We start from the raw sequence: 14,233 nt of genomic DNA, 5'->3' as shown, positions 1-14,233 counted from the left end.
TAAGTATTCGGCCTCGAACTGCAACAAAACCCCTCTATTCGTAACAAAACTTTTAATTGGGCATTTGATTTCAGCATAATCAACAAGACAGTAAAACGGTAGTCGTGAGTATAGAGTTCTGGAACTTCAGTTTTACAGTAGAATCCGCTAAATATATATTTTGATGCGGGCCCTAATTTTGCCACATAAAATTCTCCGTTCACTATGACCAACTTCTCCATCTTTTTCTTTAAATTTTTCGTGTGACTTGTGCTGCGTAGCAGTGACAATTGTGCCACGTGTACAATATTCTCAATTCACTTGCTGACTCGACTTTCATGTTGCGACATAAATGACGAATTCAACGTTTTTTTGTCATTTTGTGCCTAATTGTATCGATCCTAGTGTGGTCAAACAGTGTTATAACAGCTTTGGTTATTGTGTCCATTCGGATATTATGACCAAACTGGCCTGGTACCAAGGTGGTCATAGTAAGCGGAGTCTACTGAAGTAATATTAAACGCATTGTGTTATTAGGCAATATTGTTTCATTTCAATTTTATTTATATTTCGGATTTATTTCAGATAGGGTGTGCAGTAAGCTTTTGTGAAACCTCCAAGGGTACGAGCACATAAAAAGGTAAAGTACCACTGCCCACTGGTCTAATCATTGCTGGCTGGTCTGTTGTGTATTAAACACATTTTACCCTTTTCAAAAACTTTTGTCTTGAGTGAAACAGTGGCAATATCCTGTTCGGTGCCCTAAGATAAAAATACGATCACACAGTTTTACATATACAAAAATGTCTTTACTGGTAAAAGTTAACCACACTGGCAGCATATATCGGCAATAAACCACGGTGCCCAGTTGAAGTTTTACATGTTTCCCTGCTGTAGTAAAGCATAGCGAAAATTTCACGGAAACATTGGCAGTGGGAATGAAACTGGCTCAAATTTGACAATTCACACAGGTTCCATTTCTCTTTCGATTCCAACATACTTCATCGCATCAGACTGGCTGTAGCGGTAGTCGAAAAACAGTTCCTCTCCGGCTTGTACGGGTCTGTTTGAGAATATTCCTATGCGATGGTCTCCATTTACCATCATGACCTGAAACACAAACACATTTTACTACTTTATTTGATTACGGAGTCCATCGTTAAGACTAATGTTTGAGTTTTACCTTTGCGTAACAATTAGGGTTCACCGAATGATTCGCAAAACGGATTTTATTCCCTTTTCTTGTAGCGTCGACAACAAAATCGTTGTTTAAGTTGAACAAAAAGCTGCACATGTACTTATCATACACTTTGCCACGTCGATCAGCTTCATCTTGAGAAATAATCTCTCCACAGTATTCTGCAAAGTGCAAAATAGTAGTAAACGGACCGTGTGAACGCAGACAAGTGTCTGTTTAAAGTAACCTGTTATAACACAATCATTATCGTTACCGGAAATAAACTCGTTTTTAGTCTGAACGTCTTCTTTGATATAGATGCCCCAACCAGCAACGTCAGAAGGAGCAAGTAGCAAATGTTTGTGCATCCCTCGCTGAATAAGAACATTCTTACACGATTTGCCAGCATTATCGCCAAACTGATCAGCGCCACAGTGCTGTGAGGAAAGTAGAGCAGGACGTAATGCTTAACAAATTACAAATATGGATTATTTCAAGTTGAGCAAATTACCGTGCAGAGATCCGGATCGCATTCTCTTACAGCCAAATAGCAGGGGCATTGTTTAGTATTACACTGCGCCTTACATCTGCATCCTGGAAATCGATTGTGACAATCTGATACACATTGGCAAAACTTCTCACAGAAGTTTCCTAATGCAACGCACTGGCAAGAATTGTCACATGGCTGTCCTATTGATTGATATAAAACGCAATAACATATTATGGGCACTCAATTGTATTTTGTTGACAATGAAACTGACTAAAAATTTGCTTGTTTACCTATGTGGTTGCAAGGTTGATAGTTGTACACATGACTGCTTGAATTATCACGTTTCTGTTGAACTCTGCGTGCGTGCAATGACCACAACCGATGCTTTCGCTTTTTCTTTGGTGGTGACAATTCTATGGTCTCATGATCAAGGGCAATAGTTCCACTACCTTGCTGAGTAGTCAAAGATGCGCTCTCTTTAAGAGCAAAAGCAAACACCTATGTTACAAAACATTTTTGAAGTAATAACTGCTTACCCTATTTTTCAATGCTCCATTAAGTTAAAGCACCTGCTGACAACTTTTGGTGTGTATCAACTGAGAAATAGCACAGAAGTTGTTTAAGTAAGTCTCATGCAAAACACGAAACAAAGTTGACTCAGCCCCATCCCATTCAATGTCTTGCAAGGAGGCAGGTAGGTCAGTGAACTTTATGATATCTCCACTCACATCTTTTTCTAAATAACATAAAGATGTTACATACAGTAACACATCTACCCTATGTAGAATTGGAAATACATATAAATGACTTAATGCACTATCTTAGGGTGATAATTTGATAAATTTACCTTCATTTGTGTCAGTTTCGCTTTCACTAGGAGTAGGTGTACTAGGTCGACTTCCACTACTGCTCCCAGAAGCACCCCCACAACCTGTTGTGCGATTTTGCTGTTTGCGAGTGTTTATTGAAGACAATTTCTTATGAAACTAATGACATAAATACACAATAACAATACTACATATATATACATATATATATAGCATTTGCGTGTTAAAGTAAAACTACACATGTAAATTCATTTCAACTGAAGCAATAATAATTAATCCAATAACATTGAAAGTAATAATTATATTTACAAAATAATTAACCATTGAAAATTCTTTGGCCCCATCCAAATGCAGAAAACAAAATTGGCCACAAGCAGTGCTGGGTGGTTGTATATCCAGTGTTTTACGTCTGTTTATTTTTGCTGGAGGACGATGTGTGTGGCTATGCTGAAAGCAGTCATATTTGTAGCACCTGGGTAACAAGAAATAATACAAAAGCACGCATTAAACATTAATATCTACTGCTGCTGCTCTTAATAGAAAAAGAAGAAGCATTGAAAAAAATATCTCACCGACGACAAAATAGTTCATGAAAGGAATGCAAAGCTCTTTCTCTAGGAACTGATTTAGCGGAAGGACCATCAATATTGGGAGTACAATCAGGAAGCTGTGTATCTGGATCATAAACCTCAGTCAATTCCTTATATTTTTCCTTTAAATCTTCAACTGTGCCTGAAAGCAAATTATCTTGAATTTACGAATTGAATGCATGTCAAAATACCACATATACAAAATACTACGGAGGTTGACATCCTCTGAGTGGCACTTCAATTGTCACAAGCATATCAAGCTAGTAATATACTTCTGAATTAATTTCTTGCCAGTTGTGGGGCATCCATTGTTATTTCATTTTCTTATGAGTTGACATATTTGTTTTACCAACAAACAATTCTGATAAATGTCGTATTAATTGTCCATGTAAACCCATTTAGTGCACTACCCACTTTCAATTGTGGGTAGAAGCCTCTTCTAATCACTACAGGGCAAAACCCAATGGCGATGTTTTTTTTGCGGCAGATGTAGGAAATAGATTAAGATAATCAGATATGGAGATTATTCTGTTAGTGAACTCGGACTCAAATGATTTTTTTTTTCGAGTTAAAATTCAGGAATTTTTATTTTTCGAGATCAAGTTTGGCAAAATGATCAGTTCTTTCGAGTTGGCGTTCACAGCACTGGCCACAACGATTATGGAAAGCTTGCGGAAAATGAAAACCCAAGGATCCTGATATTGCCGACAGGTATCAAAATATTATATTTTGCGTCCTGTTACCTGTGTTAGGTTGCACACACAAATTGTCAAACAATTTTAGTTGGAACCCATCGCAAGTTGATAAAAAATTCATAAGTTAATCCCACCTGTAGATAGGTTGTGTTCCATTTAAAAGTAAAAGTAGCCTTTGTTTTGATAGGTGTGCAAATACATTACACATTGCTTGCACATAGCTACACACATAAATCAAGTCTTTATCAGGGAATTAAAAGTTATAACTAGGTCTTTAAAAAATATGTTAGAAAGTTCAATCTTTTTAATTTTTGCAACGATTTAATTATTTTCAATTTTTGGCAGTTAACTGCTTTTATATCATAACTACTACTGTTTAAATTTAATTAAAAGCAATAACACAGTGTTTCCTCTATATCAGGGGCGGGCAACTTCCTCGGTCGGCGGGCCTGATATGAGAAAATGAAGTACTTGGTGGGCCGGATTCCATCATCAATCCATTATCCATACCATTATCATCAATTCCTATTTTATCTTTATGTGACATCACCATTCAGATTGATACACTTCTTCTTAAAAACTAACTAGCCTAACAATCACTATATTTGACGTAGTAAGCAAGTAGTGAGGGATTGCAGCAGACTGTTTCCGCAGTCCACATTATCATGTAAGACCGGAAACTGTCTGCGGGCCGTATGTTGCCTGCCCCTGCTCTATATCCATCCCCGTTTGACCAGTATTTGATAATCTGGTCGCCTGATGAAGTGGTTTTATGACATAACAATACAATAAAACAAACCAATTGTGAAGCCCTCTGTAGCTTTAGCTATATGCAGTGTACGTCTGATATAGTCTATTCTCATTAATGTAATAGTACTTGCATTTCATCTTTAAAACTAAATCCTACACTGTATTTAAAATTTTTGAGATGGCTTCATATTGTAACGGTTACATGAAACATAAAAATTTGTTTTATTTTATTTTTTAATATAAGAATTAATTTTCTGGACTTCTTGCCTATTTTTAAAAATTTTTAAAAACATTGTCCCAACTAGACTGGATAATCCAGGAAGCACTGTATTGTATTTATAAGCCTTTTAGAAAAAAAAGGATTTAAAGATGGTTGATAATCTTATTAAACCTTTGTCTGGAAACAGGTCAGCAATAGCAGAAAAAATGTCATCACAGGGAAATGTGAGGAAAATAACATCAGAACTGTCATCAGACAATGTTAGATCTTCATCTTCGTTACTAGAATCAGCCGCCTAATTCAGAAATAAAAAATTATCATTCGTAACAGAATAAACAACATTTTCAAAATAAATTTCCCAAACATGAAAGTACTATTATCAATATTTCCTGATGAGACTTGAGCCAATGACAAATTTGTGGCTATAAATGAATAATTTCATATAAATAACCGGTAGTCATTCACAAATATTTCAGACATACGATACCGTAGAAGCTGCTTTGTGTTTTCCACCTTCATTTGCACGCTTTCTCGTTGGCCGGCGCCCTCTGAAACACATAGCATAACAATATATTCCATCCAAATTAAACTAGCCATAGAAAACAAACATGTGCATATCACTAATAGTAAAAATTTCTACTAATTGGAATTGCTAGTTTATGCACGCTTCAATTTTGTCGCTAATGTAATCTTAAATATCATACCTCTAGCTGCAATTAGCTTCTAGTTTTAATTTAATTTATGACAAAATGAAAGCTTGGGTTTTCCAAAAAGGCAAGGTTAATGTGCGTTTAACAAGTATAGGTAACATATTTGTGTATTACCTTCGGACATTCAGCTTATTTAAAGATTCAACAAGTTCCAAAAAAATTTCATCATTTATAAAGTCTCCTTCACGATCACCGTGGACTTTTCCATCATAATTTTTAATAAGTTCTTCAATGAAAGCACCATCTTCATCCAAAACCTACAATGATGACAAACAAAACTGAAAACCATAAACTATTTTGCAAAACCAAGCAACTTCATAATAAAATCTGGTCCATTTAAAGTTCTGACAAAGGCGGACAAATAAAAACAAAATCCAACAAAAGTGTAACCTTCATCTGCAACGACTGGACAAGTACCACTACACTTATTGGTTGAAAAAATATTTCAGGACATTATTACGCGCTAAAATTTAAGTACTTAAAACTGCACAATGCCAATATTGTGTTGAAAAACTGTTCTGGGAACACTGTCAGATGTCTTAACATTTGAAATATCAGCAAAAGCAATTGTAATTATAATATATAAAAGGAATTTAACTATTTACTTCATCACCCATATATGGTATATTGTGCAAAATTGTTTCATCCTCCACCATGAAATTTTGTTGCACAGGAACCTAAAAAGGATCTTGTTATTCTTGGCAGTCACACCTACATAAAGTTGTAAATTATGAGAAAAATTTAACTCAAATTCTCAACTTCAAGTGAAAAACATTCTTTGAGACCCTCGTTTTAGCAATTTTGCAACAGCGGACATATCATATTGCTAACTGGTAATATCACAAAAAGGAAACACACCCATGTGTAGCATATTGGAAGATTTGGAACCAAATTCAATGTGCTTAGTGGAACAGCTTGATCTCGAAAAGAATGAACACTGCTTTTGGCAATGCAAGACCTGCAATAAAAAAGTTCAATTTAATTTTCATTTTAATGAATCATCTAATCATGAAATATTTTAAATTGGCAGCATTCACATTCTTTTTTACCATTTTACCATATTGCGCTTTTGGGCTGCTTTTAGATCCGTCTCATTATGGATAGTATTAGAATTTTCTTATACGATATAACAGGGGTGGCCAGACCTGCTTCATGCTCGAGCCGCATATAACATATTCCAGTTTTAAAAGAGCCACAACAAAAACACAATAAAAAACACGAATTTATTCACTCACAAAAAAGTGTAGCTATTGATTAACATTAGTGTTGCGTGGTGATACTATGACTATGAGTCTCCAACTGGGCTTCACCAACTCTTTTTGCAATTATTATTATAACCGTAACCAAGACTTAAAACTAGGTCAGCCCTGACGTACAGCTTCAATCTGACAGTTTACGTAACTACAGTGTACAAGTTAGCACACTTCTGTACAATAACGTACTTTTTGGAGTGTAATTTGATTATTACTAACAATGAGTCCATTGTTACTACGTGTGATAGAACGCATTGTTTCATAATCTAATCAAACAACTCATCTAGACCGGGAAAATGCATGTCTAATTCATCAACGCAAATTCATTAAAGAGCCGCAATCAAAGGCTCAAAGAGCCGCATGCGGCTCAAGAGCCGCAGTTTGGCCACCCCTGCGATATAATGTTTTCTGGGGTTTTTATCATCAATTTATCCATCTTTTAATTCTTTTAAAAAGTTTTTTCAAAAATGCTTTTTACAATAATTTGCTGCAGTAATTTATTTAATATCTAATTTTTAATGAGAACATTCATTTTTTAAAAATAGAATTTTTGAATTTCATGTTTGAAGTCATTGGGCACTTGCAAAAACAATATATGCGCTTTTCAGTAGCAAATTCCGGGCTTTGACAAAAAATGTAGTAACCCTGTTGCAGGTCAGCAGTCTGGGCAATCAAAATTGTACAGCCTTTTATTAAAGCGTAACACAATCAACAAAAGTTGCCACGCACACAAGGTATCATGAATGAAGTGATGTAACAAGGCTCATTGTCGTACTTAACACTGGCAAATCAAATTCAACTGAAATTTGATAATGATTTGGTATTAATGTGATGAATTGTGTTATAGTATTTTGATAGAGAAATGCAGCTACCTTGTACACAAAGATTTTCATATCTAAAATAGACCTTATTAATTTGGCAAAGGTCGCTATGGACATCATTATATTCGTAGTTGATTATTCTTTTATAAATTGGTGTCATTTGTTAACATTAATTTAACATTAACATTAGTCGTGTTAGTGATTCTAAACGAGAGCCACTTAGCTCACCTAGAAGGAATTCAAATACATAAGTGAGAAAATTTTGCCAAACGACAGAGGATTAGCGCTGCGCATGGCTGCACTCCCTAAGTTGACACCCGTGATGCACTCCGCATCATGTGTAGTGTTTTTATATTTATTTCTACATAAACAGCTAAGTTAAATTCTGAGGGTGTGAAAGAAAAATTAGCTGCCAATTCATAATGTCCAATTAAGTTATCCAACTTGTCGATTAATTATAGCCCTTTTTTCACTGGCGAAACCAATTAGTTTGGGTTATTCGGGGTGAGTATTGTTTCTATCACACTGGTCTACAAAAACAAAAAAATTTTTTGCGGCATGAACTTTGATGACTGATTTAGGCTAAGTTTTGGTTGCTGAATCTAATTCTGAGCTCAGAATTGCTCTATCACGTCAGGTTTTTTCGCTGTGCATTTTGTCCAATTTCATTAATTGATCAAATTTTGACTTTCGTTAGTGATGGTACGGTGAGTGTATAACAGCAACAGATCAAATATTGTTATTGAAATCATCTATGATGAAACCTCGGCTGAAAGTTTTGTTGTAGCACAGAGTGACAGAGTTTTCGGTAAACTTTAATCCAGTGGTTCTCAATCTACTAATTGTGACAAAGCTGACAGGGAAAGAGCAATTTGCTCATGAAATGTACACAAACGTGAGAGCTTTCAAAGCTAAATTGACTTTATTCTCAGAACAAATGTCTAACAAGTATTTTGTCCATTTTCTCACCCTCGCGACAATGAGAGAGGCTCCTAAACATGTTAAAAACTGCAGCAAATTACTGAATGACCTGCACCAAAAATTCTGCCGTCGATGCCTTGATTTCGAAAAACTACAAAAATCATTTCAGACCGTCTCTTGCCATTTTTCACAAATCGTTCAAACAACACCACAAAAGTTACAATTAGAATCAATTGATCACGTTTTAAAAGAGAAATTCAACGTCTTAAAGCTGAAAGAATTTTACGCTTCCCTAGGTGATACCCGGTTTCCAAAAATCCGAAAGATGGTGCAGAGAATGCTGGTCTTGTTAGCTCCACATATATTTGTGAACAAATGTTCAGCCTGATGAACATCAACAAATCTAGTCACAGATCTCAATTAACTGATGCAAACCTCAGATTTGTTCTAAGAATTTCCACAAGCAAGCTAACACCAAATTTTGATGTTTTGGCAAAAAAGGTTGCCTAAAACTATCATTCATGCTGTACTTATATATACTTAACAATGGAAATTGTTGAATTCTTTATTAAACTACAAACTTTCTAGGCATTGGATTACATAAAACTTTCTGTCAGATGAGTTGCTTATGAATTCCTTTGTAACCATATAAAAAAATTGAAAATACGTTGTCTAGTTCTTGTTTTACAGTGGTTTCAATCCTATGCACTGGGCTTGTTCGATATGACTTCTAGATATGTAGTCAGCGAAGAATGCAACATAAAATGTGTAAGAGTTTGCGTCTAATCTGCGGCGCGCTACAATTTTGTTTGGCACGTCAAGCAATGTTTAAAATAATCCGATATAAGTAAATACAAACCGAATTATTACATTCGAAAATGCCACATATACTATGCAAACTGTTACGCGTTTTACATCGCATGCTACGTTTATCACATAACATAAGTTGACATCTAAAAAGATGGCGGCGGCAACTCGAAAAGGCTTATACAAGCACATGAGGTTCCCCCACAGACAACGACAAAAAACAAGCAATACAATACGGTTTACCTACTTTGTTACTGGTTCATGAGCAAATGAGCCACCAGAGGATATCTTTTGTGCTTTAAGCTTAGAACAGTGTTCTTGAAGTTGATCAAGTTTTTCAGAAATACAAGACAAATTGGAAGTAAAAGCTGTTTTAATATTATCACTTCTTTGAAATTTTTTTATTTGCCGCAGCCTAAAGTATTCTTGTCGTACACGTTTTTTCCAATCAACTTTATGATGGATGTTTGACATGCTAACCGATATTAAAGCTGAAACACACAGATTAACATTTGATGAAGCCAGTGTATGCTATATATAGGCCTAGCTATCAGTGCTACACTTAAGGTGCGTTTTTCGAAAGTATGACGTTGACAAAACGTCTGTGCACTCAATTTTATAGATTTAAATATTGAATACGTCTAACTACGTACATTGTTGATGTAATTGCGCAGTTTCGTTGTGTCTAAGCATTTTTACGCACCGCACTTGTCAACTAGGTTTACACCACATTTTTGCTTGTTTGGCGCACCTGAGTCAAGCTAGCAGACACTATATGGTGTAAGCGAGCAGACATACTCTTTTTTTAACAAGTACTAGTAAGTTCAATTTAAACTTTTGCAACTTTGTCCAAAATTGCAGTCAAACATCGCAAAAAGGGCGAAACTTAACCAAAAATTCTTAGAGGCGTTAATTGTGATTATGTTTGTCGGTACCGTGAGCTGGAATAACCAAACATTGTGAGTCAGCGAAAATATTATTTCGAAAAATGAATTTGGTCTTGATGAAAACTTGATGAAAAGAAAAAGCGAATAGTTTACAAACAAAATAGAACAAAAATATATTGATTTTGTTTTAAATATTGATTTATAATAAATTAATTAAAGACTTTGGATTCCTATTGTTATTTATAAATAAGTCTGAAGATCTTTAGACTTTGTTTTAAATGCTATGTGTAATGATTTTCTCATCCTCAAGTTAATTGTTCAGCTTAACACAAATTGTCTTGTTAAAATGACAAGTTTGTCTATCTTGACACTGAACTTTTTCAAATAGAATTGAAGGTCTTAAAGATTGAAGAACTTCGAATTGAACGATGGTTACACAGGTATATACTGATTATATTGAAGCTTACATATTAGATTACATATTCACAAATCATTAGCACAGCGACAGCATAAAGACGTGCATGCTATAGCGTTGGTCTTAGTAGACTTTTTTGAATTGAAAAACTTTGTAGGCCTATATTAAAGCTACTGGTAATCTAATGTTAATTATAATAATGCACGCAGCATAGACAATCACGAAATTTATAACACGACTTATGGAGAGGATAAAGTATTTAGGAAAGCGCTGAAGAACATGAAAGGGACCTGAATATTTAGGAACGAATTTCGGTTTCACATGGTCGTTACGGACATAAACCTTCTCGCAAGTGAAAAGCTTTAGGGCGACATATGACTTAACGTGTTTCGAAAACGATGTAGGTTTATATTGATGGTTATTAACAAAGGCGTGATAAGATTTAAGGTATTCTGAGGTGTCAAACGATGTTTTAAGCTTTTCTTTGCTAAAAAATGTTCTTGGCAAACGAAGTGAATGTCTGCATGTTAGTTCAGCTGGTGTACAACCGATCTCTTTTTGAAACATATTATTTATAATTAATACAGCGAGGCCAAAGTGATTTAACCAGTCTTTGATTTAACCTGGATCAATTGCACACTTGATGGCGCGCGAGAGCTTACCTTTGTACGATTCTGAGTTCATTTGATTGAGGCGCATAAGCTGTGGTAAACTTGAACTTACGTCCTAAATAATTCATTTCCTGTGCCCAAGTGGAAGATTTAAAGTTCTATCTGCTGTCTGAAATAATTTCTTTCGGAATTACGTAACCAGAAACGTAGTGGTTAATAAAGTATTTGCACAACGTAAACGCACTTGAATCAGGGATTGCTATGGCTTGAAACTTGCGAGCCCGGCGATAAATAATTGTCATAGTATAACGGTAATGACGCACAACTGGAAGTGACCTTGCAAAATCAATATTTAACATTTCCGCTGACCCCTCCGGTGAGCTGTATGTCGTTAAGGGCGAGCGAATGTGTCTGTAGACCTTATTTTTCTGACAGGATGGACAAGACCCCAAAGCGAGATGTGCCAAAAAAATGTTCCTTAATTAGTTTGATTGAGGCGCACGTCCCAGGGTGCGCAGTATTGTGCAAATGCTCGAATACGGTCTGGCGAAAGCGTTCAGGAAAAATGAGGCGTTCACGCGTCGTGGACACGTCACAAAGAAGCGACGTTTTCTGATCAGGCAATTTACAATCTTTGAGCTGAAGTGACGTTTTGGCGGAGCGCAGCTTTTCAATTGATGAGTCTCCTAGTTGTGCTTTAGCGATTGCCGCAAAATCCATAGGCGCTGGACACGATAAAACCGTATGACAAATTAATAATTCCATTGAAGTATTACTTGTGTGAAGTATTACACAACAAACATCTTCACCATAAAAACTGCATACACTGGCGGCTATTGTTACAATATGTGAAGATGATAACTACAAAGTGTTTTGCTTCTGTTTCGATGATATGAGTTCTGATAACTCAAACGGCGTGACAATGCTGTTTAGTTGCTTTCATTTTGTCTATGCATATTACTAAATAATAAAGTTCCCATTTTGTTTATAATCAGACACAAAGTCTTTCGCCTTAGGGCAAAGCTTACGGAATGTTACATTGCACTTGGTAACAAGTGAAAAAGTTAAGAGGATGATTGTAAACATTGCAGCAGTGTTATATGTGGCACACCAGTTCAGGCAAGGTATTTTATCTGAACGTTATTAAGGAGAATTTAAGCTTGGTCAACAACTTAATTGCAAGATCCCAAAATAAAATTTTAGCATTTACAAAACAACCCAAGACCGGTGACGTAATCGTCCATACCGAATTGACTGAAGTGCAACAGTAGGTGACAAAAAATCTGCAGCTTGATTATATCATCAGTACTGTAGAAAGATGGATCATTTTTGGGTTATACTGCGATATATAGAGCAAATGTCTATATTGACGCAGCGAAAAATGTGTGATTTCGCCCGATAAAATTGCACTGTAAAGGGGTAAGTTATCCACTCTTAATGTATGACCTTCCAAAAAATAGCGAAAGTGACGAAGGGCTTTGTATGCTGCTAGTAGTTCACGATAGAAGACGCGGTATTTCCTTTTCGCTGCTGAAAGGGGACGGGAAAAGAAAACAAGTGGACGTAAAATTCCCTTTTGTTTTTGTTCTAAAACAGCTCCCATAGCAACGCTAGAACAATCTGTGGTAAGAAACGTTTCTGCGTCCAACTGTGGATAAGATAAAGTGGTTGCATTAGCCATGACCTTTTTACTTAGCTAAAAAAAAAAGTTTGTGTTCATCAGTCCAAACTAAATTAGCGTCATTTTTTTATAGTTACTAACTAAATCTAACAATGGCTTGAAAGAATCTAAAATAATAACAGAATACACCTAAATAAAGTTTGAGTTGTTTATACATAGCAGGACATTCGTACTCTAGAATTGCAGGGTCGCGTTCCTTCATTGGGGAAAATCCCTTAAACAGAGACTGTGAAACTCAAAAACGATATTTCAGTCTTGGCAAATTCGCATTTATCTGCGTTAATGGGAAAACTGAATTCATTCAGGCGTTGAAAAATATTTATTAAATGCTTGAGGTGTCCTTCCATACTACAAGAGCTTAAAATAATGTCATCAAAATAACTGTAACAGCCCAAGTCTCTCAAAGGACGAACATCTTCAGCGATTAATGGACAAAACGTACGAGGAGCGACGGAAATACCAAACGGAAGTCGAAAAAAATAATAACTTCCATCTGGAACAACGAACGTGGTTTTCTGTTGGTCTTCATTAGCAATGGTGATGTTATAATAGGCGCTTTTTGGTCAATCTTTGAAAAAATGGTTTTACCATATAAATCATCCAAATAACTATGTAAAAGTGGAACAGGAAACGACGTTTCAACGCATTTCCTGTTCAGTTTTCTGTAATCTACGGAGCCTGTGTTTACTTTTACCTTTGGGTACCAACAATACTGGGTTGCTGTATTTGCTGGATCAATAAACTTTCAACAAAGGAGTGGCTAGTTTTTTTAATTTCAGACTTTTTCCAGTTGGTATTCTATTAAGAATCCTTGACACAGTGCTTATAACATTTTCACTTTATCATCAATGTGTTTGAGGAAACTTTCTCCAATATAATCCTTTGCTTTGAAATCGAAGTACTTTTTTTGTTATCGATGAACGAAATAAGTAACTTGTTCATTGTTGATATCGATGTAGTTGTTATCTTGATCCTTTACAGAAAGCCGAATGCTGTCAATTTGACTTAAATTTTTTATTGGAACATAAATGGTTTACTTGGGTTCAACTTGAATAAAGTACCCAGGTGGAACATTTGGACTGACACTATGAAGCCAATCACTTGACGTGCCAGTTTATAACCTCCTTCAATTAAATGCAATGAATATGAAGTGTATTGATATTCGTAATATTTACAATGTTTTGTCAGTCATGTCTTCCAGTCTTCCAGTCTTCCAGTCTTCCAGGTGGAATTGCAATTGTTTTTGGATGTTCACTGGATGGTGTATGACAAAATTTATTATTATCTTTTTGATATTATGCCAGGAATGCCATATTTGAGAAACAATTAAAGTTAGCTCATAGTTATTATACATATCAAGTTGTAATGGTGAATTAAAAGTGCTCACAAAATTTTCTAA

The 14,233-nt window shown here is 35.5% G+C and overlaps 1 protein-coding gene across 5 annotated transcripts; it reads right to left on the bottom strand.

Moving 5' to 3' along the window:
* Positions 1-766: 766 nt before the first annotated feature.
* LOC143449415 (histone-lysine N-methyltransferase EZH2-like) lies at positions 767-9,912 on the bottom strand. 5 transcript variants are annotated; one of them, XM_076949611.1, is made up of 15 exons: positions 9,894-9,912; positions 6,297-6,396; positions 6,044-6,115; positions 5,553-5,695; positions 5,216-5,276; positions 4,900-5,023; positions 3,046-3,205; positions 2,795-2,945; positions 2,494-2,632; positions 2,216-2,382; positions 1,937-2,144; positions 1,668-1,846; positions 1,431-1,593; positions 1,163-1,338; positions 767-1,089 (listed from the first exon to the last, which is right to left on the bottom strand). In XM_076949611.1, coding segments are annotated over exons 1-15 (1,992 nt in total). In that variant the 5' UTR covers positions 9,896-9,912; the 3' UTR covers positions 767-942. The 5 variants fall into 5 exon arrangements, with proteins under 5 accessions (XP_076805726.1, XP_076805724.1, XP_076805725.1 ...); XM_076949609.1 differs by lacking the exon at positions 9,894-9,912 and adding an exon at positions 9,488-9,812; XM_076949610.1 differs by lacking the exon at positions 9,894-9,912 and adding an exon at positions 6,488-6,979.
* Positions 9,913-14,233: the final 4,321 nt, after the last annotated feature.

The sequence above is a fragment of the Clavelina lepadiformis genome, chromosome 3, assembly GCF_947623445.1.
Source record: "Clavelina lepadiformis chromosome 3, kaClaLepa1.1, whole genome shotgun sequence".
Classification (NCBI taxonomy): Eukaryota; Metazoa; Chordata; class Ascidiacea; order Aplousobranchia; family Clavelinidae; genus Clavelina; species Clavelina lepadiformis.
The sequence above is the reverse complement of the archived record's forward strand: the minus strand, read 5'-3'. Positions and strand labels throughout refer to the sequence as shown.

Bases quoted from the DNA above. Each gene is read 5' to 3' on its own strand.
- LOC143449415 (XM_076949609.1), bottom strand. From the start codon at position 9,714: ATGTCAAACATCCATCATAAAGTTGATTGGAAAAAACGTGTACGACAA. The intron at 6,116-6,296 runs GTGTGTTTCCTT...GATCCTTTTTAG, and splicing joins TTCCAATATGCTACACATGG to GTTCCTGTGCAACAAAATTT. The intron at 2,383-2,493 runs GTAAATTTATCA...TATGTTATTTAG, and splicing joins CGAAACTGACACAAATGAAG to AAAAAGATGTGAGTGGAGAT.